The sequence below is a fragment of the Onthophagus taurus genome, chromosome 1, assembly GCF_036711975.1.
Source record: "Onthophagus taurus isolate NC chromosome 1, IU_Otau_3.0, whole genome shotgun sequence".
Taxonomy (NCBI): domain Eukaryota; kingdom Metazoa; phylum Arthropoda; class Insecta; order Coleoptera; family Scarabaeidae; genus Onthophagus; species Onthophagus taurus.
This window is the reverse complement of record NC_091966.1, coordinates 7,041,001-7,065,395: the sequence shown is the minus strand read 5'-3', so window position 1 is coordinate 7,065,395 and position 24,395 is coordinate 7,041,001. Positions and strand designations below refer to the sequence as shown.

The 24,395-nt window shown below is 32.5% G+C and overlaps 2 protein-coding genes across 3 annotated transcripts in view; one reads left to right on the top strand and one right to left on the bottom strand.

Moving 5' to 3' along the window:
• The first annotated feature begins 1,928 nt into the window (after positions 1–1,928).
• Positions 1,929–9,585, top strand: LOC111424164 (WD repeat-containing protein 3). Its single transcript, XM_071195905.1, has 9 exons — positions 1,929–2,215; positions 2,266–2,475; positions 2,532–2,729; positions 2,781–2,957; positions 3,010–3,756; positions 8,037–8,264; positions 8,318–8,587; positions 8,646–9,296; positions 9,353–9,585. Exons 1-9 carry the CDS (start codon positions 2,045–2,047, stop codon positions 9,518–9,520), a joined length of 2,820 nt encoding a protein of 939 aa, XP_071052006.1. The 5' UTR covers positions 1,929–2,044; the 3' UTR covers positions 9,521–9,585.
• Positions 9,586–13,250: 3,665 nt separating this feature from the next.
• The window catches only part of LOC111420245 (pro-epidermal growth factor-like), a 126,434-nt gene continuing 115,289 nt past the window's right edge, over positions 13,251–24,395 (bottom strand). For both annotated transcript variants that reach the window (XM_071195893.1, XM_023053231.2), the window contains 3 exons: positions 21,344–21,515; positions 15,287–15,348; positions 13,251–15,221 (listed from right to left, as the gene is read on the bottom strand). In XM_071195893.1, the coding sequence (XP_071051994.1) occupies positions 14,902–15,221; positions 15,287–15,348; positions 21,344–21,515 (554 nt within the window). In that variant the 3' untranslated portion in view covers positions 13,251–14,901. The remainder of the gene's footprint in view (positions 15,222–15,286; positions 15,349–21,343; positions 21,516–24,395) is intronic.

Sequence of the window (24,395 nt, the reverse complement as noted above, 5' to 3'; positions counted from 1 at the left end):
AATGCTATACAGGATGTTTATGGTCTTTTGATTTTATTTTCAAGGGGTGCTTAAACATCCTAAACAGAGATGTTACTGTTAAAAAAAAATTTTGTTGTCTTTATTTTTAATCACATTAACTGAAAGAGTTTTTATATTATTTTTATATGGAATCTACTCTACACTAAATTGTTCAAAGTTATCTCCGTGTTTCTGAATGCGAAGAGTTGCTCGACGTATCCATGAATTTGTATAATTTACTAGGCCTTGGTTTTTCCTTCGTATTTTCTCCACAGCTGCTTCTTCCAATAGTTCTGTCAAGTTATTTTGAAAAAAAAAAGATATTCATTTGCAGTCAATCGATTTGGCAACACAAAGGTGCCAATAAGTTGTCCATTGAAACGTTTATCAAAAATCTGTGTTGAAAATGATTATGACGAACAGCATATCGATTTTCGACCGCCCAGATATGAGTATTATGACAATATATACAAGTGAAGAAAAGTTTGGAATTTCAGCGTGTTTTTGTAGAAACTATTGGCAGAATTGTAAATGTAACAAGTACAAAAACTGTGAAAACCGCGTATAAATAACGTATGCAAATGTTTTGACGTCAAATCAGAAATTATCAGAAATTTTTAACTCTATGCATATATCAGTTTAGTCATGATCCAGCACAGTTTGTGAGGGAGAAACCCACTAACTCAATCACACTCAGGTCCATTACTACCATCTTTTAGATAAATTTATCTTATAGATAAACCCATTTACTAGCCAATCAGAGCGCGTAAAATAGCCGTAACCGTGGTAATAATCCCTAAGATAGCTTAACCAGAAGATGGTAGTAACGAGCCTCAGCTAACTAACTAACTATTAGTTAACTGACAGTTGGTTAATAGGCAGCAAAACAAAAATGTTGTGCAATACAGGTAGCTACGATGTGCTACGATATGCTCTGATTGCGTTCAATTAACTATTTAACTTACAATGCTTGAGAATATCTATTTTTAAAATATATTGGTACTTTCCTACAGAATGATTAGTATTTGTTTAATTCTTTAAAGTATATTTCTTGTTTATTTAATGTGTACTTTTTTAGAACATCAATCAGAAGTTTATGTTAATTTTATAATTCTACAGTTCATTATGTCAATAAATTTTCATTTAATCATTGAGATTTTATGTTAATGTATTTTAATTATGTACTTGTGTAATGTACTAGTTATTGTACTGTAGTTTATTGTTGTATATTCAAAACTTGCGAGTTTGCATCATCTCGACGGGTTAAAAAACGAATACCCACTTTTCACGAAAAAAAAAAAAAGAAACCAATTAGCTGTTATCAGTTGGAATAAAATTAGTAAGATAAATGTGCACCATGTAGTAGGTAGAACGTGCATGGACAATACCAAACCGCTATACTCATGCCTGAAGAATCCATTTCTGAAGAATAAATACAAATTAATAATATGTGCAAGTGGACGAGAGAAATGAGCTTGGTGGCGGCCCATTTTCTACACCACTTGCACCCCACGTCCCAACGTCCCTTAAACTAAACTTATTTTTAATATTTGAAGATTTTATGTTTTGAATTCGTGATTTTGAATTCTATAATATTTGGATTTTATTACTAATTACTTTTTGTCTTCTTTTTGTTTTGTTCATTTAAATTCAAATTTATACTGTTTCTAACTGTAACAATAGTTATCTACTTTACCCACAATTCATCTTGTCACTGTGAACTTGAATGTAACCTCTAATATCGAGACTTGATTTATAAATTCAATGTTTAACAACAGTTTTCTTTTAATAATATCAAGTTCATTCCAATTAACTAGTTAAGAACCTTTGTTTGCTGATATCTTAATAAGATTATTGTATTTATATCGCCAAAATTTTTAAATATAATTAACTTATTAATCTTCCCACAAGATGGAGCTATCGCCAGTTTATACATTTTGACATAATATACATAACCTCACTTTTTCAAAACACATGTCAATACTTGATTTGTACTGCGGCGATTTCTATTCATTTCGAAGTTGTTTAGTTAATTTCTTTTAAAATGGGCTTAACGAAACAATATCTCCGTTACGTACCAGCTGGAAATTTTAATATAATCGCCAGTCCTAATTGTAACGTTGCTTTTGTCACGTTAGAAGGCCAAGTAGGAAGATTTGTAGCTGTTGGGGCTTGTGAACATGTAATTATATGGGATTTACGATTAGGCGAAAAGGTAAACAAGATTGTTATTTAATTAAAAGTTTCATAATGTATTCGTTTTAGGCTTTGGTTTTAGTTGGAGAAAAAGCTGCTGTTACTTACTTATGTCCCAGTCCAAATAAAAGAACTTTGGCTGTTGGTTATTCAGATGGAAATATTCAAGTTTACGATTTAAAAAGCGGGGATGTTTTGCATATATTTTCAGGACATAGAACGGAAATTACTTGTTTAGCTTTTGATAATTTCGGGAATAAATTAGCTTCAGGTTCTAAGGTTAATTTATTGATATTGTGAATAACTTTTATAATTAATTGTATTATAAATTTTAGGATACAGATGTAATCGTTTGGGATACAGTAGCTGAAGTAGGAATATGTAGATTAAATGGGCATAAAGGCCCGATCACTCAATTAACATTTATGTCCCAACAACCTGTTTTAATATCAAGTTCTAAAGATACTTACATCAAATTTTGGGATTTAGACACTCAACATTGTTTTAGAACTTTAGTTGGACACAAAACTGAGGTAAAACTAAAGTTATTCATTAACTTTATCATAAAAAATTTAACATTATAGGTATGGACTATATCATTGGTAAAAGACGACAAATATTTAGTCACCGGTTGTGGTGATGCTGAATTAAGAGTTTGGAAAATTTCCCAGAGAGATCCTGATGGTGAAAATAAACTTCCACTTGATCAGTTGGCATTAAACATGGAGATTACATCTTTAGAGGACATAGATGACCCAACTGTAATGTCCAATTATAAAATAAATCCCATTTAATTATTAAATTTACTTTTAGTATCCATTGCAATGCCATAAAGTTGGTTCCTTATTAAGAAGTGGTAAAGGTCGTGTTGTTTCAATGTTTTGTGATGACTCCCAACAAATATTAGGATGTCATGGAACTGATTCTCAAGTAGAACTCTTCAATTTTTGCTCTGATGATGAAGCTAATGTAAGATTAAAAAAACGACTAAAGAAAGAAAGAAAAAAGCAAAAACAAGAAGAAACCGATCAAAAAATTGATGAGGAAGAAGTTGAACAAAAAATTGAAGGGGAACTAAGCCTCAAAGACGAAGTTAAACGATTAACACCCATAAAATTATCGAGTAAACCAAAATCGTTTCATTTAGTTTTGGGAAATGGCGGCGAATTACGTTTGGCTGTAACTTTGCATAATAATACAGTTGAAATGCACAATTCTCAGCTGTTAGAAAAAAATGCTGAGCCGAAATGTTTGCGCTCAATTGCCCAACAAGGTCACCATAGTGAAGTTAGAGCTGTTAGTTTTAGCTCTGATAATTTGGGGATTGTTACTGGAGGCGCGGATTCGATTAAATTATGGAATAGGGCATCACAGGCTTGTTTGAGAACCGTCGAAACGGGTTATGTGCTTTCTTTGAGTTTTGTACCCGGAAATCGTCACGTTTTGGTTGGTTTGAAAGATGGAAGGTTGTTAATTATTGATATAGCAGCTGGAGATGTTCTAGAAGAGATTCCTGCTCATAATACGGAGTTGTGGTCAATTTGTCTTCAACCTGATATGGTAAAAACATTATAAGATTAACCAAATTTATCAAAAAAATTTTAAATACTGGCATGTTTTCTTAATTTTTTAAAATATTTCTATATAGAATGAATTATGGAATTTAATTTATAAGTGATCTTAATCCAAGAAGAGACTAGATTATACAGGTCGCTGATATGTATGGAAACGTTCAGTTATCTCCTAAAGTAAGATAGCTAGCGAAAAATGTTAAGATACAAAAGTTTTAGTGTTTTTTAAAATCTCTTACTTACAATAAAGACAAATTATGTATACAGGGTCAGTCAAAAAGTTATGACGAAACAAAATGACGTTTTCTTTAATGAAACATCTGAATGTTATTCCATATACCAGTTCATCTCGAAATTCTAAACAAAATTCATGAAACACATCATAGACCTTAACTTAAGCGTTTTCCAGATATCACGCGTTTAAAAATTTTCGAATTTACGTAATTTATTTAAACTACTTTTGTATTTTTGACATGTGTTGTCAGTTACGTTGCTATGGAGATGAGAAACTTTCAAAAGTATCTTGACGACGATTATAAACATAATGGACAAAAATATTTTTGTGTAATTTATAAGAGTGATTGAACTAAAACTAGGAAGTAACACTAGAAATTTTCGGAATTTGCCGTGCGTCTTTTAAGCAAAGGTTTGACGTTTCGGATGCCATGTTGCAACCTTCTTCAGAAACTGGTTCATGAAGAAGGTGAAACCATGGCACCTGAAACGTCACAGCTTTTCTTAAAAGACGCATGCCAAAACCCGAAAGTTTCTAGTGTTAGTTCTAATTTTAGTTCAATTAACAACGTCCGTGAAAGCCTTCGTACTTATATTAGTATAAGTGATTTTCAAAGTTCAATATCTCGAAAATGGTTAAGTTTAGGTTTACGATGTGCTACATGAATTTTGTTTAGAATTTCGGGATGAACCGAAATATGGAACAATATACAGAATGTTTCATTAAAGAAAACAACTTGGTTTCGTCATAACTTTTAGACTGACCCTGTATACTTAATTTGTTGTGATAGATTTTAAAATACACTAAAACTTTTGTATCTTAAGATTTTTTGATTGTTTGAGAAAGAAAATGTTTTATACATATGTTGTTTGACTCATCATTTTCTATAACAAAATAATTTGCATTTAGGCGACACTAAAAGTATATCCATAAATTTGTTAGTTTATCCAGCCATTTATTGATAGGATCAAACCCTGATGTCTTCTTCTCTTGATCCTTTTGCCTAATGGCGTCGAATAAATCTTTTTCCTATTCCTCCAACCACCTCTTCCACTCTCTCCAGTTCCTAGCTAATTCCCTTATATCTGCTAGAGTCTTCCCTCTCTTCTTCCCAACTTCTGCTATTCTTTCTTCCCACTTCTTTCTAGGTCCTACCCTCTTTCTCTTACCCGTATTCTTTGCTTCAAATTCCTTTTTTTGCTATTGTGTTATGCTCCATTCTAATTATATGAACGTACCAGTTTAGTTGCTTTCTCTCTACTTTGCTGATTATCTCCTCTTGATCCATTCCCAGTCTTATTTCCTCATTTCTCATCCTATCCCGCTTCGTCTTCCCCGCTATTTTCCGTAAAAACTTCATTTCCATTGCCGTCATCTTTCCTTCTTGTTTATCTTGGAGTGTCCATGAGTTCTCTATCTCCCTCGTCCCAAAAATTCTTCTGTTTAGAGTATGATATACGTTGTTTGTTTTCCTTATTCTTGCATTTATGTCTAAATCTATCCTTCCATCTTGTGATATTATACTACCCAACTACTCATATGATGATACTGATGATTCTATCTTCTGCTCCTTAATGCTCCTTAATAATCCTTAATGGTTCGTTAGGACTTGTGTAGGTATCACTATTCATAGAGGTTTGAAATTTTGGTAGCATAGGTTGTTCATTTTAAACTTTCGATCTAAAATGTTTTCAAGATGGCCGCCACTTCCGGTCTACCGGAAGTACACCACAACCTCGTTATTTTAAATGGAATTCTATAGCTTTTATTACACCTTTTAATTATACGTAAAAAAATATGTTGACTTTGATCAAAGTTATTGGTACCTAGCGGTTTTTGTCTTCGAGTTATTTTGATTTTAAGTGTTTTTGGCAAATTTCTCCATGCTCTTTAAAACCCATATCTCAGCTAACGATCATTCAAAAAAGTTCTGCATTGGCACGATTACTCTTCAGATGCTGTCAAATAAATAGCCATTTGTTCTATCAGAGTATCTTATACAGGTGGTAAAAATTGGATTACCGTTTCTCCATATTCAATTGCGAGAAAGTCGAACATTTTAAATGGAACGCCCCATATTTTTTACCCTATCAGAAAGGGAATTTAATTCTCTACAAATTATCTATAGAATTGTAGTTTCATATTGGAAAATTTATCAAAATCATATATAGAATGCCAGAAACCGTTTGTGTTTTTGTTAGAAGGCCATGACATTTTGACAGTTTATTTGAAAATTATTTAAATTATTTTTGATATTATTTCTACAATTAACGAATAAATGTACCAATGAAAAACAATAGTTTAAATTGACATTTAATTTTGACAAATTGTTGTGAAGTTGGTTATAGTTAGTAATATTGAATTTGTGTCACATTGACGTTTAAATTTTATACAAAAATTTATTTAAAAATAAATTTATGGAATCAATTTCAATAGTCGTGGACAAAGTATAGTATTCTACTCACATATAATGAGCTATTATTCATTCAGGTTAATTATAACTTAACCTTAGTGAATTATAGCCCTCATTATATGCTCATATCATAATATACTATTATCTACGACTGCTTGGATAAGTCATCATTACCACACTCACTTGAGGTGATATTGAGTTACGTAATGAAGTTCATTACCGCACTGATTTCATTACGTACCGCATTTTTAGCCCAATCAGAATAAACTTAAACAATATGCAACAATATAAAAGAAAAAGCTACCTATTTAAAGAAAAACAATACTATTTATTATAAATATAAATTGTTATGTTTTTACATTACGAAACAGTTATTCTAGATGAGTAAACATTTTATTGAAACTGACATTAATTCAAAATTGTCAACAATCATTTCAAAATATTTTTATAAATGTCTAAACAGATCTTAAAGAAATTGATTTTTAATAATTTTTAGCAGTCGTATATAAAATGTAGTATATCACACGTAGCCTAGATCATAATTACAGTACCCGTGTGATTATACGACTCAGTCTACGACCTCGTCGTGGAATTCTCCACACTCGTACAGTAATTATGTTTCTAGCCCATTTGTAATATAAATAATTAGCGTTGGAATAATTTGTCATGATATGTAATGAATGACTTTAACTGACAAAATGACAAATTTCCATGACTTTCTAATAAAAAAACTAAACGATTTCCGACATTTCGTGCATGATTAATTTGATTAATTTCCCAATATGAGGGAAAATATGGAGAAACGGTAATTCAATTTTTGACCTGGTTTTTTGAATTTTTTCTAAGATACTCTAATAGAACAAATGACAATCTATTTGACAGCATCTGAAGAGTAATCGTGCCAATGAAGAGCTTTTTTGAATTAACGTTGGCTGAGATGTGGGCTTTTGAGCATGATGAAAATTTCCAAAAAACCAACAACTTTTATCAAAGTCAATATATTTTTGTGCGTATAATTAAGAGGTTTAATAAAAACTATAGCATTCCACTTAAAATAACGAAGTTGTGGTCTACTACCTAAAAAAGTTCTAACGAACCAGTTGCGTGAGACATCTGTTTATTTCTTTCGGGTAATTTCTTATTTCCTTTTTATTTATTATCACGACTTTACATTTATTTATGTTCAATTTTAGGCCCATCTTTTAAATTTCTTCTGTCCATATTTCAACCAACTTCTTTGCCTTTTTATAGTTCTCTGCTATCAGCAGCATATCGTCATCATAGAGTAAATTATCTATTTGTACTGGTTCCAAACTTTTATAACCTATTACTCTTTGATATTTATTTGTTCTTGTTTTTGTATTTTTTATCACTCTGCCCATTAATATTATAAATAAATCCTGATGTAAATGGTTCAAAACATTTCAAGTTGCACTCTTCTACAACTCCTTAATTTGTTAAACTCTGGTATTTAACAGCAACACCATAGAAATATTATCTTTTATAATAAAAATTATTGTTTTGTTCAGTTTTCATTATTTTATGTCATAATGCTGATAAAGTAAAAACTAAAAAACATTAAATGCTTCTTAATAACATTTAACTTAATTATTTTTTATAGAGAGGATGTGTAACTGGAGGTGGTGATAACACAGTAAAATTTTGGCAATTCGAATTAATAGTCGACGAAAAAAGTGAATCAAAAGCAAAAGTTTTATCTTTATTACACACACGAACTTTAAAACTAGAAGACAGCGTCCTTTGCGTAAAATTATCACCTGATAACCGATTCGTAGCCGTTGCTTTATTAGATTCAACAGTTAAAATATTCTTCACCGACACATTTAAGGTTTTTATTACAAAGTTTTATTAAATCCCAATTTTAATTGAATTAACTTCCAGTTTTATCTTTCGCTTTATGGTCATAAACTTCCCGTTCTTACAATGGACATTTCATCCGATTCTACATTAATAGCAACAGGTTCAGCTGATCGTAACATGAAAATATGGGGTTTGGATTTTGGAGATTGCCATAAAAGTCTCTTCGCTCACGATGATTCCGTAACAAGTGTTAAATTCGTCCCAAACACTCATTATATTTTCACATCCGGGAAAGACGGCAAAATTAAACAATGGGATGCTGATTCATTTTTAAAAATTATCACATTACAAGTAATTATTTTAACTTAACTTATCAACGATTTATACTAACATCTTAACATGTTTTTAGGGTCATATTGGTGAATGTTGGTCATTAGATGTAAGCCCAAATGGTCACTACATAATTTCAAGTGGCTCAGATAGAGTATTAAGATTATTCGAAAAAAGCGAACAAGTTGTTGTGCTTCAAGATGAAGAGGAAGGTGAGCGAGAACAAGAAGAATCTTTAGTAACTGGGGAACAAACGGTAGCTCCTGGATTACCTGGTTTAAATTTACCGTCTAAAAAGACTATTGGGAGTGAGAAAGGAGCTGAAAGTATTCTCGAATGTTTAGAAATTTGCGAAAAATATAAAGAACTTTTAGCGGAACACGCTTCTCTACAAGCAGCTTCAAGTCAATCTTTACCTCTTCCACAACCCCCACCTTTAATGCAAGCTTTAAACGTTTCAACGCCAAATGATTTCTTATTAGAAACCGTAAGAAGGATTAGATCAAGCGATTTAGAAGAAGCACTCCTTTTATTACCATTTCCTTCAGTTTGCGAAATTCTTTTAAGCTTACCTGCTTTAGTGATGCGAGGAGATCAAACGGAACTCGTTTGTAAATTATTAATGTTTCTTTTAAGGATACATCACGCTTCAATTGTTGCTAATAATTCATTACTTTCGGTGTTAAAACAATTACAAAAATGTGCTATGGTTAAAATTGAAGAACAAAGGGTAATGTTATTATTAAAGGTATAGTTTTAATATTTATTACGGATTATTTTGTTTAGGATTTGGTGGGTTATAATTATTATGGCATGCAATTTTTGCAAAGGGAAATTGAAGCTGCTGAGGGAGTACAATTGTTTAGGGATGCTACAATTGAACGAAGAAAAGGAGAAAAGAAAAGAAGAAATAGGGAAAAAATTAAAAGATCGATTATGGTTCTTAATACATAATTTTTTTTTTAATGTTTTTTGAATTTAATAAGTACAATTATAATAAAGATTTTTTTAAATCTTAAGGTTGTTTTTGCAAGGGAATGTTTCTTTATAAATTATGCTCCATACCCGTATAATTATGTCGTTAACACATTAATAATAACTATCATTAAATATAGCTATTAACCCATTTGCATCATAAGCTCAGATATGGGCGGATTTTTTGACCATCATCACCAAAGCGCATAATATAAAACCCGAACCTTTTTAGGTCTACTGTTAGTTTTAGTTGTTATTCATGATTAGATTTAAATATTGACTTTTAGTTCTGCTACTTCTGCATCATCTTGGAGTTTTCTTACCTTTACCTCCATGTCACAAAATTTTTATGAAAGTAGGCAAATGTCGTCTGCAAACTTATCTTCAAGTCTATCTTGCATCCACACTGAATACCATTTGTCCTTCTTTCTATAACCCGTCTTATCATTCTATTCAATACTAAAAGGAACAGTATGGGTGACAAAATACATACTTGTATCACCACAGAATGTGCCTGGAAACACATATGATCTTCAAAGAGCACTCATATTCTTCCAGAGTATGCCACATAATTTTTCTGTTTAACGAGTCAAAAAAGTCGTTGAGAGGCATATAGAGTGTATATACTATGGCATTTGCGCTCTGCTCAATAATTATGCAAAGTGTATTAATAAAATCAGCCCAACTTTGATATTTACTGAATCCTGCTTGCTCCCTCCTCAAACGCTTTTCTACATAGTCCTTAATCCGATTCAGAGTAATCCTGGAAAGTACTTTATTTGGCGTTGACAGAACAGTTGCTGCAGTTAATGATGTCTCTAAGCAATTTTTCTTTTGTCTATATCTTCTCAAGCAACGGGTGTAATAATCCAAAAGTACTCTCAATGTCCTGTTTTAGTACTTCAGGTGCAATATTGTGTACACTTGGTGCCTTTTCATTGCTGATTTGCTCTAGGCCTGTTATAATTTCATTACGATTGTTACTTTTATGCTAATACCAGCATCACTGTCTACTTCATTTCCTTGGATTGTCCCCTCTTTCTTTTCCTCTATTTAGAATCTTAGGGAAATGTTCTTTCCACCTCATGAGCTGGTCTTCTTGTATTGTTCTTGTTGTTTGCAAACTCTTATTGAACCGCTTCTTAGACAACATTCTTAATGCTATATAACTCCTGGGCATCAGCTCTTGCTGCAGCAAGCTCTACATTATCTGCTTGTTCGTCTATCCACTTCCTCTTATCACTTCTCACACTTTTTTACACTAGATGGTCATTGGTTGTATACTCTGCCTTTGCTTGGGATTTTTGCTACTTTATCTCGCTAATATTTAATCGTACGTTGATCTCCATTCTGCGACTAATTAGATCCCACGTATTCTCAGACATAGTCTTTCTTAAGGTTATTTTTGAAGAAAAGGACTCTCTCACTTAGGTCATAGTTTCCTGTTCTTATTCTGGTAACGACTCAAAGTGATTTATAAGTTCTATACAAAATTCTTCCTGCTTTGCTGGTAATTTTAATTAACTCACATCGAATCGTTTACTCTTTTGGTCAATTTTTTTTGGCAGCCACAATTAGCTCCTCGTTTGTTCCTAACATCAATTAAAGACCCTCTAAATTTCCTGTTTACTGCTATTTGGTCATAACTGGCGCAGAAATTCACAAACATATCTTCATTTTCATTAATTTCTTTGTTACATGCCCTCACCTTTGTATTAATATCTCCCATAACAACAAAGATATCGTTTTCTATCGTTTCGTTTACCGCTCGATAAAAACCCTCTTCTGCTCAATATCTGAAGTTTCTGTATTTTGTATCTTCATTATAAAATGGTCCCCCCGAAATGGGTCGCCATTCCAAAGACTTTCTTTGAAAACCTTGGTCAACAAGAGAACATTTTGTTGTTTTGCGCAGAAGGAGTTGGAGGCTGAGTATAAATATTTCAATGTTTCAATTTCTCGAAAGTCCGAATATCTAATTTATAAACATCTTTTTCGTCACCATGAGTTCTAACATTCTAAATCAATTCTCATTGTACACTTAATGTTTCTTTAATCATTTGATGTCAAGAATGCGAGTGACCTTCGTCCAGACTTTGTTTCAGAAGGCTAGATGTAATTGTCTTCCTATTTCTTGAGACGGCCAATCGATCTACATGGAAAACCTTTATTGCTGCTGTATGCTCCACCAGGAACAACAGGAAATAAATCAGCACTAGACTCGTCTATATTTTTATTGAACTAAAATTAGAACTAACACTAGATAAAGAACTAGAAAGTTTCGAATTTAGCCGTGCGTCTCTCAAGGCGGCTAAACTCGAATGTTTTTAGTTCTGTCTTACGTTTTGAGGTTTTGAGTCAAGTTCAGGTGGTCTAGAAACTTTTGGAGACGCTCTTTGCCACGCTGCCAGATCTAAAAGGTGTCATCCACGTAACGAAAGCATAGCTTTGGTTTCCATGGACTCTTTTTTGATTGGTACTCTAGTAAGTGGAGGTTCTACGTCGAAGCTTACTTTGATAAATTCCTCCTGGGGATCTATCTTCATACTTTTGATTGATTCCACAAAATGAGTAGAATCTCTGACATGATTTTGTTTTACTTGTAAAAGGAGACAAAATCTTGGCAAGGAGCTTCGCCAACTAGTACATTGAAAAATGTATGGCACTAACAATATCATCTGGTGTATGGATTTTAGGTCTAAAAGAAACTCGATCGTTTGAAAAAAGGTCTTATAATACCGGACGGCAAAGATCCGTATGTACACCGGAAATAGAGGAACAAATTTTAAATACAGTTGCTGACAGCAGCGTTTTAGTTTAAATGTCTGGTTAGGCATCGTAGGGGATAGGTTGTTGGGGCCGATAGTTTTACCACAACCATTAAACGGTTAAACATTAAACACTTTTGGAAGACTTGCCGCTAAATCAAAGACAGAAATCTCTGGTTTATGCAGGATGGAGCTCCTCCGCACGTTACGCGTATTGCTAGAGAACATTTGAATAAAAGAGTTCCTGGGAGATGGATAGGGTGGGAGTGTCCCATTGCATGGCCTGCACGTTCGCCGGATTTGAACCTGCTAGACTTTTGTTTATGGGGCTATTATGTTTTAATGTTAAGTACAATAACGCATATTTTATTACACATTTCAACCAGCACACAATATACAGGATGTTTTATTTAAAAAACTTATGAAAAAGCCATTTGAAAAACATCAAAAGTAATAATAGTCTAATATCTTTGGATACTATCATTTACCTACTGGCTTTAACTATTGTCTGACATAGTTTTAGCCAGTAGGCAAAATTGGAAAAAATGTTGTTTTTACATTTTGGAAAAACAATTGAATATCTCAGAAACTATGAACGCTATGAGTTAGTAACATGTACGGTTGTGTAAACAAATTTAATTGTATTCATAATATGATAAAATATACAGTCTGTTCCATTTAAAAAATCTACATAGTAAAAATAATTTTACGTAATAGAAAGTGGTGACTTTTGTATAAAGCATTTTTTTCTTTCGCAAACTCACCCTGTAGATATTTCATGACCTAAAAGGAGTTATAAATCGTTAGAGTAACTTTTCATGATATAATATATAATTTTGTGGTTGCATAACCCATGTTGCTATGCACATAATTGATTGGGTATGTAAATAATTTTTTGAATAAATTTGTTGGCTTGGGATTAAATAAAATAATGCCAAAAGAAAGTTTTAAGTAAATAAAATGCTTTTATTATTTTTTATTATTTTTTTTAATTCAATACATATGTGTAAATAAACAAAAGTATTCTAGCATCTGTTTTTTTTTTCTCTGACCTATATACATTTTTTATTTAGACAGAAAAAATAATAAAATTATTTGGGGGGAAGGGAGGGCCAAATTAAAAGCGCTACGCGTCCTCCTGGGAACGGGCGTAGCGGAACAAGACACGTACATGAGAAAGAGATATTAAATCGTTAATGATAATACATTTAATAATATTTTATTAATACTTTAAGTCTGAAATTCTGTATTATTTATGTAGCGTATAGTTGAGCGGCACAGATACACCTGTTTTAACAACTATTCAATAAATTAAACGATAAACTTCAACTAGGGTCACATAAATAATACAAGGAGGCTTTGGTTTGGGGGACGTAAACGATTCTTTTACGTTCGACAAAAAAAACTGGCTAAAAGGCGCACAACACAAAACACTAATTCGCAAAAAAAAATCCGATTTAATTTTTAAGTTTTTAAATTTTTTCGGTTGGCGATAATAGGATTGAGTGCGCGCTCTTCTCGTTTTTTTCTTTTTATATATTTTTTGTTTCTATAAACAATACAAAAAACGACATATTAATACGTTAGGAACCAAGTGCTTATAAATACAATTTTTTTAATTTAAATTACCTAATTTATATTATCAATGTCACCTGGACAACACATCGCGCGAGGTGTTTTTCCGCGGAATTATTATAAGTGGCGTTTATCTACATTTATACATAAATATTTGAAAGAAAAAAAGGGGCCTGAAATGATAAATGGTGGTACAATAAATTAAAAGAAAAAAAGAAACCTTAAAATTGTAACCTGAGCTTCAGAAATTTGGTATTTAAGTGGCCGAAAAAAATTAAACGCTTCATCTGCAATAAGGACAACAGGAATACAATCGGGAATGTAGTATACAATAAAAGTAATAAATAAACAACAGATAGTAAAAACTGTAGCAATTACATTATCGATCATTGCTTTTTTTATTTGTGTACAAATAAGATTGGAAAAAAAGATCGGAAAGGTAAATCGTACCTCTCGTTGAGGTACGAAAAAATAATTATAATAAATAATAATAATGTACAAATTTCGGATTTGTATAAAAATTCGTGTACGCTCTCCTACCACAATTGGCTAAAGTTCATGCTTTTCGCAAGACTGACGTCATTTACATTGTTATAGGCCACGATGCAATTATAATTGCACAAGTACAATTCTTTCATTTAAAAAAACGTAACGTACCGAACCGACCCGGTACTCACAAATTACATACCCGAAATATATTTTATAAATATATATTTGTATATATATAAAATTGCTATTGTTATCGTTATTAACATTTTATACAAACCGATGCCAACAATTTCTCCTCCGTAAAAAAAATCATTGGTAAGCTACACAATAATAAAATAAGTGAATAGCAAAGAAATGCGTATAACGAGTGCTCCGTTCGCTTCTTTCGTATAAATAATAATTTTATACAATGATGATTATTAAAGTCCTTCTTGGCGATTGTGTTTCGAAAAACCTCAAAACATTTTTTTTTCCTTGAATTTCTTAAACAGTCCGGGTAAAACGCACTAATTATAATATTTCTAAACACTAAACCTCCCTATTGTTTATTCCCGATGGCGTTAGCGTAGTGACGTGGTGAAGTTCGATCTTGTTTTTATTCGAATCGCCCCTATCGTGCATTATCGGCAAATCGGGATGCGGGGGATTCCTCCATCGGGTGCCGAAAATCGGTCTTCCATTTTGAGTAATTGAAGGACTGTCAACGCAGTCCGTCGACGCTCGAGCCTGCTTCGTTTTACGTTTGTAATGAACGTAAACGAAGAAGCACACGAAGAACACCAACAATATCGCTATCGTTGCTCCTCCTGCTATACTAGCTGTTTCTAGCATCACCTTTTGTTGCGTTGCTATAATTTAAAAAATACAAATAAGTCAAATTAATTTTTTTAAGATTTTTTTTTAGTAGACTTACGTAAGTAAGATTTATCTAGATCTTTGAATTCGCATCTGGGACCCATGTAGCCATTCGCACACCTGAAATTAAAAAATAATTATAATTAAATTATAAATAAATATATAATATATGTTAATAAAGTTCTTTTAAACTCCACCAACTTTTTTCCTTCATTTCTAGGTTATATTAAAATTTCGATCATTTTTAAAAAATTGTGAAAAATCGATTATTTAAGATATAGCCTTGCAATTTTCAAAAATTATAGTAAAAAATGTTAGCTTTCAAATGAAACAAGCCGATTTTGAAAACATCTTTTAGTTTTTGAGAAAAAACGTTTTAAACACAACAATGTTTTTTTTTAATTCTTAGGTTAGAGAATTTTTGTGGTATTTTCAAAAAATCGCATAAAATCTAATTTTTAATGAATCGCCTTAAAACTATCAGCGATTATAAAGGAAAATGTAAGCTATTCAATGAAAACGAGCGCTTTTGAAAAAATATTTTCGTTTTTGAGATATCAACTTTTAAACTCCACCAACTTTTTTTCCTTCATTTTTAGTTTATATTAAATTTTCGATCATTTTTAAAAAATTGTGAAACATCGATTATTTAAGATATAGCCTTGCAATTTCCAAGAATTATAGTAAAAAGTGTTAGCTTTCAAAAGAAAAAAGCCGATTTTGAAAATATCTTTTAGTTTTTGAGAAAAAAGTTTTTAAACGCAACTATGTTTTTTTTTAATTCTTAGGTTAGAGAATTTGTTGTGGTATTTTCAAAAAATCGTATAAAATCTAATTTTTAATGAATCGTCTTGAAGCTATCAGCGATTATAAAGGCAAATGTAAATGTAAGCTTTTCAATGAAAAAGAGTGCTTTTGAAAAAATACTTTCGTTTTTGAGATATCAACTTTTAAACTCCACCAACTTTTTTCTTTCATTTCTAGTTTATATTAAATTTTCGATCATTTTTAAAAAATTGTGAAACATCGATTATTTAAGATATAGCCTTGCAATTTCCAAGAATTATAGTAGAAAGTGTTAGCTTTCAAATGAAAAAAGCCGATTTTGAAAATATCTTTTAGTTTTTGAGAAAAAAGTTTTTAAACGCAACTATGTTTTTTTTAATTCTTAGGTTAGAGAATTTTTGTGGTATTTTCAAAAAATCGTATAAAATCTAATTTTTAATGAATCGCCTTGAAGCTATCAGCGATTATAAAGGCAAATGTAAATGTAAGCTTTTCAATGAAAAAGAGTGCTTTTGAAAAAATACTTTCGTTTTTGAGATATCAACTTTTAAACTCCACCAACTTTTTTTTTTCATTGCTAGGTTATACTAAATTTTCGATCATCTTTAAAAAATCGCGAAAAATCGATTATTTGAGATATCGCATTGTAACTTATGGAACTTATAGTAATAAGTGTTAGCTTTCAAATGAAAAAAGCCGATTTTGAAAATATCTTTTAGTTTTTGAGAAAAAAATTTTTAAACGCAACAATTTTTTTCTTAATTCTTAGGTTAGAGAATTTGTTGTGGTAATTTCAAAAAATCGCATAAAATCAAATTTTTAATGAATCGATTTGAAAGTATCAGCGATTATAAAGGAAACTGTAAGCTTTTCAATAAAAAAGAGCGTTTTTGAAAAAACAATTTCGTTTTTGAGATATCAACTATTAAATTCAACCAACTTTTTTTCCTTCATTTTTAGGTTATACAAAATTTTCGATCATTTTTAAAAAATTGCGAAAAATCGATTATTTAAGATATCGTATTGCAACTTACGGAAATTACAGTAAAAAGTGGGAGTTTTCAAATGAAAAAAACCGATTTTGAAAATATGTTTTAGTTTTTGAGAAAAAAATTTTTAAACGTAATAATGTTTTTCTTTATTTTTAGATTAGAGAATTTGTTGTGGTATTTTCAAAAAATTGCATAAAATCTAATTTTTAATGAATCGATTTGAAAGTATCAGCAATTATAAAGGAAAGTGTAAGTTTTTCAATGAAAACAAGCGCTTTTGAAAAAATAATTTCGTTTTTGAGATATCAACTTTTAAACTCCACCAAATTTTTTTCTTTAATTTCTAGGATATGCAACATTTTCGACATAGCATTGCAATTTTTGGTAATTATAGAGTAAAATGTTATTGAATAAAAAAAGCCTATCTTAAAAACATCTTTTAGTTCCTGTGAAATTTATGTATGAGCTGGATATAAATTTATTTTATTTCTTTAATATAAAAGAGATATATGAATTTCTTCACGTAATTTTCTTATAAGTTATTCAATAGATAGCTATCTGGTAGATATACTTGGAAAAATGTAAAAATTATACTAAGCGCGTATAATTTTCGTAATTTATATTCAAACGTGGGTAGAGCAGTGGGCAGAGGTAAATCATTTTTGGAAAATATCGCCACAAATCTTTTTTAACATCAAAGAGAGAGAATTTTTTATTGAGAATACGCAAAGAAAATTACCAGTTAATACATTAAACAAAAAAACCTAAAATAAAATATATGTATGGAGATGCTCAAAAACCTCAAAGATTGTGGAGAAGTTCTACACTTTGATAGTAATTACGAGACGATAATAAAAACGACCAGTAATAACGATAAGTTCTTGCCATATCAGTGCAATCAGGTGATAGCAACCAGAAAAAAATCGTAAGCAAGACGATGTATGCAAATTTCCTGTATTTATTACATATAATAAAGCAAACAAAGGCGTCAGAATATAATTTCGACCAGCCGTATAAGGTCATATTTAGAAGCAGGCATGATGGGACGAAGGGTGTGCCTCAACTTAAAAGAAGAGCCCTTGCCTGGTATACCAATGCTTCAAAGACAGTTGGATCCGGAGTAGATATGAGCATTAGTGGGTCAAATAGCCGCATTAATTGCCCCTTAACTCGGACATATTTTTCAAGCAGAAGTTGTTGCTATAAACTTCTACACCATTTTGAACCTAGAAACAATACAGAAAGGTGCATCGATAAACATTTTCACAGACCTCCACACAGACCAGAGAGTGTACCAGCAACCTAAGAGAACTCGCTACGGGCAATGATGTTACTCTAAGGTTGGGTCCAGGTTACAAAGACATTGAGGGCAATGAAAAGGCGATCAAGCTGGCCAAAGAAGCTGCGAAGACGCCCTTTATTAGACCCCAACCAGGCTGTGGACTACGAAAAAGCCACTTAAAACTTGCAATCAATAGTTGGGAGGCCTCAAAAATAGCCTTAGAACTTCTAGGTCACAAACAGGCGAACAGTATGATAACTCCATCGCAAAACAAAACCAAAGAGGTTTATACCTCAGCAAAGGGGATACAAGGTCGCTCTCAGGCTTCCTCAACGGTCATGCGCCCCTAAACCATCACCTGTTCCATGTTGGATAAGCTGAGAATCAAACTTGTCAACTTTGCAACATCGAGTCAGAGACTGCTGAACATACACTGTGTGAATGTGTCGCCAGAGGCTGCCTAAGACACAAAATTTTCGATAAAGTTCGCCTGATACCTACCTATAACATAAAGGAACAAGGCCTCAGGGCAATACTAAGGTTCATAAAGGACCTACATTTTCCCTAAACTTTTGGAGAGCTTAAGTTCCAATAAATCTTATAGGTTGCGATGACCACCATAACACAATTAAAAACAAAATGGACATGATTTGCATTTTGAGAACAAATGACACAAGACTTCAGTGTCGAATATGAAAGGACTACCTCTAATGTAGATGATAACGCAAATGATAATTCAAATAACATGGGAAAATCAAAGAGAAGAACACCCATAGAACAAGCAAATACAAAGGTTTAGCTAAAATAAGTAGAAAGAGGTGTCGGGGATGTTAAAAATATTTGTTTTTAAATTCATTCTTGTTTAGCTAAAACAATCCAACCCGCAATACATTTCTGACAGTCTAAAGGTGGTCCCACACGACTGGTGTAATTGGTAACTACGCAAGTAGGCAAATATTTGTGTAAACATTGGCCTTACATCGTAGACCCTCGTGTAACATAAAAAATGCCTATAACGATGTTAGTAGTTATAATAAGAATAATATTAATAAAACTCTGGGTTAACGATGAAAATTAATATTCATATTGAACGATGAACATAGAATCCACCATCGCCAAAAATAATAAGAATAGGCGAATATAATAATAATAATAATAAATGACTTTATTGTCTCCATTACAAAGAAGAAACTACAATACAAATATATACATAATATATGGAGATCAAACGGCGGGATCCAGAATAGTCTGTTCTACCCAACCGTAAAAAAAAATTTTCATGAATTATAACAAACAAAAAGAAAAAAAATAAAGGCAAAATCTTGAAATCATTAATACAGTATCACCCGCATCATATCAAATCTAAATTTAAACATAATTAAATTAAATGAAAGGGCCCAAAAGACTCAAACGTACATTAAATGAAAGAGAAAAAAGAAAGAAAGAAGAGGAGAAAAAAAAACAATAATAATAAAAATTAAAAAAGGACTCAGTGTAATAACTGATGGCGTAACTGTTAACATCGTAACAATGACTTTATATCAATAAGAATAAGGTCAAAAAAAGGACACAAAAAAATCACAGAGAAACAAAGAAAAACAAACATCAGACAAGACCCATCATATTCCTCAATTTTATTCGAAATTGGTCATATTTCAGTTGACGTAGTCCATGTGGCAAGCTTCCATACGATTTATAAACATGATATGTAAATGACCTTTGAAAAAGTGATGCTCTATGTTTTGGAGGATAGAAACTAATACCTGACCTTGTCTGACTTCCTTCGCATTGTGGTTTATATTTAATTTTATTATGCAGGTACTCCGGGACTCCAGAGGTAACGATTCTATGATAGAGAGACACACTATGAAACGCCCATCGAAAGCTCATGTTCAGCCACCAAGTACTCTGCCAAGTACACCAGTCGCGTGGGACCACCTTAAGATTAACCTTTTCGGAAGTCATCATTAGCATTCAACATAGAACTACAGTTTCTGACTACCGGTGTACCTACAGTGTGTTAATTAATTATCGTACCCGACGTCATCATTGCAAGTATACAACCAATATCGCAAATCGCGTATTGCAACACCAATACTGTGATATTGGTTGCATACTTGCAATGATGACGATAATTAATTAACATAGTGTACATACACACTTATTAATTGAACATGGGATTATGATTTTTATTCTTGGGACCAAAATGGTCACTTTTTACTTAGCTATACCGTTGATATAGCATCGATATATTCTTGGAGATTACAAATCATTAGCTTATATTTCGGGATAGATGGTACACATCGAAATCAGTTTGATGTAAATGATAATAAGAAGATTTTTACGTATTTACTAAAAATATAACAAACAGAAGTATTAACAGTAACACATAACGTTTTTAATTTAGTTAATATTGGCGAAACTTTGCAATAAATACAGCTACATTGAAACATGTACTTTCACATTTTCCATTACTTTTACAAATAATTACAGGATGAAATAGATTTGTATTGTTCGTTGTTACAAATTTACAAGTGATTTAGAATATTTCGGCAAAAAACTTGCGTTTTCATGTTAAAGTGTAGATACTGTATTTAACACTTTTTTCAACATCTAAAGCTCAAAGTTGTCTATAAGTGACAGAGGTTTGCTTTAAAACGCTCTTTTTTGTCGGTCAGATATATCATTTATTTATTCTAGTGCAACAGATAATCTTTCCACTCCAGGTTCTTAATAATAACATTTAATGCAATAGAGTTGTGTTGAATATAATCTTGTAAAGTCCTTTAAAATTCAAACTATAGGTTACTTTAATTGAAGCTTATTGCAAGCTAACCCTTGTATCTAAATTATGTATCAAACCATATTTAATATTCTATGAAAAATCATTTATCGCAAATCAAGTTCAAAGAACAAAAAGTCATAAAGTTAGCAATTCTAGTAACTCTGTTATCTACTTTGACCTCTTGTTCAGCAAATAAAGGGGTTTGAAAAGTAGAAATTGTAGAACAAAATTAAAAAGTATGTAAAAAGACTATAGTAACAAAATACTTACTCGCAATTGTACAGAAGCGATTCTGCAATTTTAACGGTGAAACACGTGGCCCCGTTGAGGCAGTACCAAGCGGCGTAAGCGGGCGGACACGGAAAGGTTGGGAATGTGATGTTGGGCCGTGGCGTCGGCGCCGGCGGCCTGGGCTTTGGAGTTGTTCGCGAAGAACATGCATCTGCAACAGAAAGAGAAAACGTACGGTTACGAACGTCGACTATCGTCGGGGTTTACGTGAAGTTGCGCGCTAATTGCGCTATTTGCATTCGACCACCACCTCGCTCTCCTCCCGCTTGCTCTCTCGTCTACTTCTTCTTCTTCGCGTGCGACCGAAAGTCCCCATTCATACGACCCCCGTTGAATACCAAAACCTTGCCCCAAGCAAAAAATTTATTCTAAAGAACTCAACTACAACTATAACAAACAGCCCGAGGCTACAGTTAACACGATAATGTTTCAATTGACCATGAAGAAGAAAAAATTAAAATTTATTTTGATTATTTGTGTTTATTTATTTTTTATGCAACAGAAGGTGAAATTAGGTAAATACATCCGATATGTTGAGGGGGTCGTAAAAAATAACATATGCGAAGGGCGAAGAGAAATTGATACCATTCGGGAGCATCTGTTGTTCCTGATCAGAAAAAAGGCAAGAAATCGATGGGGAAGTAATAGAACAAAAAGAATGAGGCACGGGCTAACACCACCATCATCTGGCGAAGAAGCATCAGTAACGCAATAAAGCGCGTGCTCATGTATCACATGCTGCCGAATCGTATAATCGAAGGTGCTCGTTATCTTACGAAGAAAAGAAGGGCGAAAGAATCGAAACCAATCAACTATAATTTGAAAGTGAATAAAAAAAAGAAACTGGGCAGGTAGAAAATACTCGTTTCTCCACTTTTTTAAACCAAAAAGTAATCCCTTAATTGAAGGAGTACATTTTTGCGAAAAATTTTCATTAGCTATATTAAAATCGTATAAAGATTAATTTTATCGAGTTACATGAAGGGAAAGTTAATAACGAAACCAAACATATTATTAACACAACTTTCTCGATATTATCAAATCACACGCAGTCTTGCGTTTTATTTCATCATCAAATATAAAAAAAATCGTATAAGAAAAAATCTATTTAAAAACGAATGTTATAGTCCAATAAATTATCACTAAAACGAGGGACTATTTGGAAAAGTTAACGGATTTTTAGTGCCCTTGTTGACACGAAATGATTTGAAGCGCCTGGAAGGCACATCACTTTTGGCTCCTCGTTTCTCATCATCTTCACGTCGTCCTCCTCATTTAGCCAGCCCGAAAACGAAGGTCCCAAAGAAATCCTCAACGCGGGCGGTCTTTGTCCCATCGGGGCCGGAGAAGGGGCGGCTCACTTTGGTTTTGATTAGGACGTTAAAGTTGTCATTTGGAGCCGTTAATTGCGTAGCGGCACGGTCCGAAATGCGCCCCCGGGTGGGCGTAGCCCTCACGGACCGCCCCACAACGACACAACAAATAATCGCCTAATTTCTGCTAATTTTGTTTACCGAAGTCAAAGAAAAAAGCCGACCACACCACTCTTTCTTTCCTTTCTTTCTCAACCACAAGTTTTTCTCAGCTCCTCGTTTGTGAAGTTCAACAAAGAACTATTTGAGAGAGCCATTTTATTGTAATTAGCGAATAATCACGAAGTGTGCACGTTGCGGTTTTTAACGGTGTTAATCGACACGGTTTTTGTCACTTGACGAGGCGAAAACTACCGCACTTAGTTGCAGAAGAAAAGAGTTTTCAACAAAAAATATATTTGTTTATTAAAAAAAAACGTTGAATTAGACGAAAAATAATAATTAAATCGTCAAAAATTAATTAAATTCTTTTCGTTCAAAGCAAAATAATAAACAATGATTTTATCATCTACAATTTCTTCTCACGAAAAGTTTTTTTGATGCGTGGTCTTTGTTTTCTAATTCTTGGATGATTTAAAAAAAAGAGCAAGTCATTCAATTAAGTTGTAATTTAAGTAGTTTATGTTAATAAATTTCGAACAAAATCTTTTTAATTTTTAATTTGGGCCCAAATTAGGTTCTCTAAGAAAATTTATATTTAGAAAAATTGCAGGGTTACACTGTCAAAAAGGAGACTCTATGAATGTTGGTCAAAAAAAGTTATTATTATTGTGTAGATCAACAATATCTTCAGATTTGGAAACAATTATTTCTGACCAAATCCTACACCTTGAAGAATGCTTTTTCAGGTTAACAACCACTGAAGCCAAAAAACTCGCTTTTGATGTTGCAGAAAAACATGATCTACCAAATACTTTCAGTAAAGGTAAAAAAATTGCTGGCAAAAAGATTCCTTCCGTGCCTCTGGAATTTGGCCTGTAATGGGCATATCTTTACAGATGACCAGTTTGCACCTGGTGATGGTAAGCAACGTTGAAATCTTTGCTTGCGACCGAGGCCCCATAATGAATCCCACATTAATACAAAGTTAAGGAAGATTTATTGCAGTGTTTCAGTCGCAAGCGACCTCGGCTAAGTTAATGACGAGCGGTTATAAACTGAGGAGAGCAAAATTTACCACAGTTCGTAAAATATGTAACCTCTGTAGGAAGAAACAAACTAAGATAATATAATTATAATAATATATACCTTTATTGCCCAACAAAGTACCAATTAGAGGACAATATTATACTACACAGAAAAACAAACTTACATTAATACAAGAATCAATTAAACAATAAGCGAAAACCTTGCAATACTCTTTCAGGTTTACAAGTCTGCACATTCTTTGTAGCGGAGCGCTAGCCTGTACGTTGGTTGTATTATTCTTCAAATAGAAGACTCAGCTGTATCGGGTAGCGTGGCTGGGTACACTGAAGTTAATGCAAGAGAGTGACCAGTTACAATCCGTTTCACCATTCACCAGTTTTATAATAAATCTAACGTCGAGATCATCTCTTGGAGTGTCAAGCGAAGAAAAATGATGACGTTGCAACAAAGATTGGTAGTTAGTGCCACGAACAGGATAAGCTTCATCCACGCGAAACGAAAGGTTAAAA

Bases quoted from the DNA above. Each gene is read 5' to 3' on its own strand.
- LOC111424164 (XM_071195905.1), top strand. From the start codon at position 2,045: ATGGGCTTAACGAAACAATATCTCCGTTACGTACCAGCTGGAAATTTT. The intron at 2,730-2,780 runs GTAAAACTAAAG...TTAACATTATAG, and splicing joins TAGTTGGACACAAAACTGAG to GTATGGACTATATCATTGGT. The intron at 8,265-8,317 runs GTTTTTATTACA...ATTAACTTCCAG, and splicing joins TCTTCACCGACACATTTAAG to TTTTATCTTTCGCTTTATGG.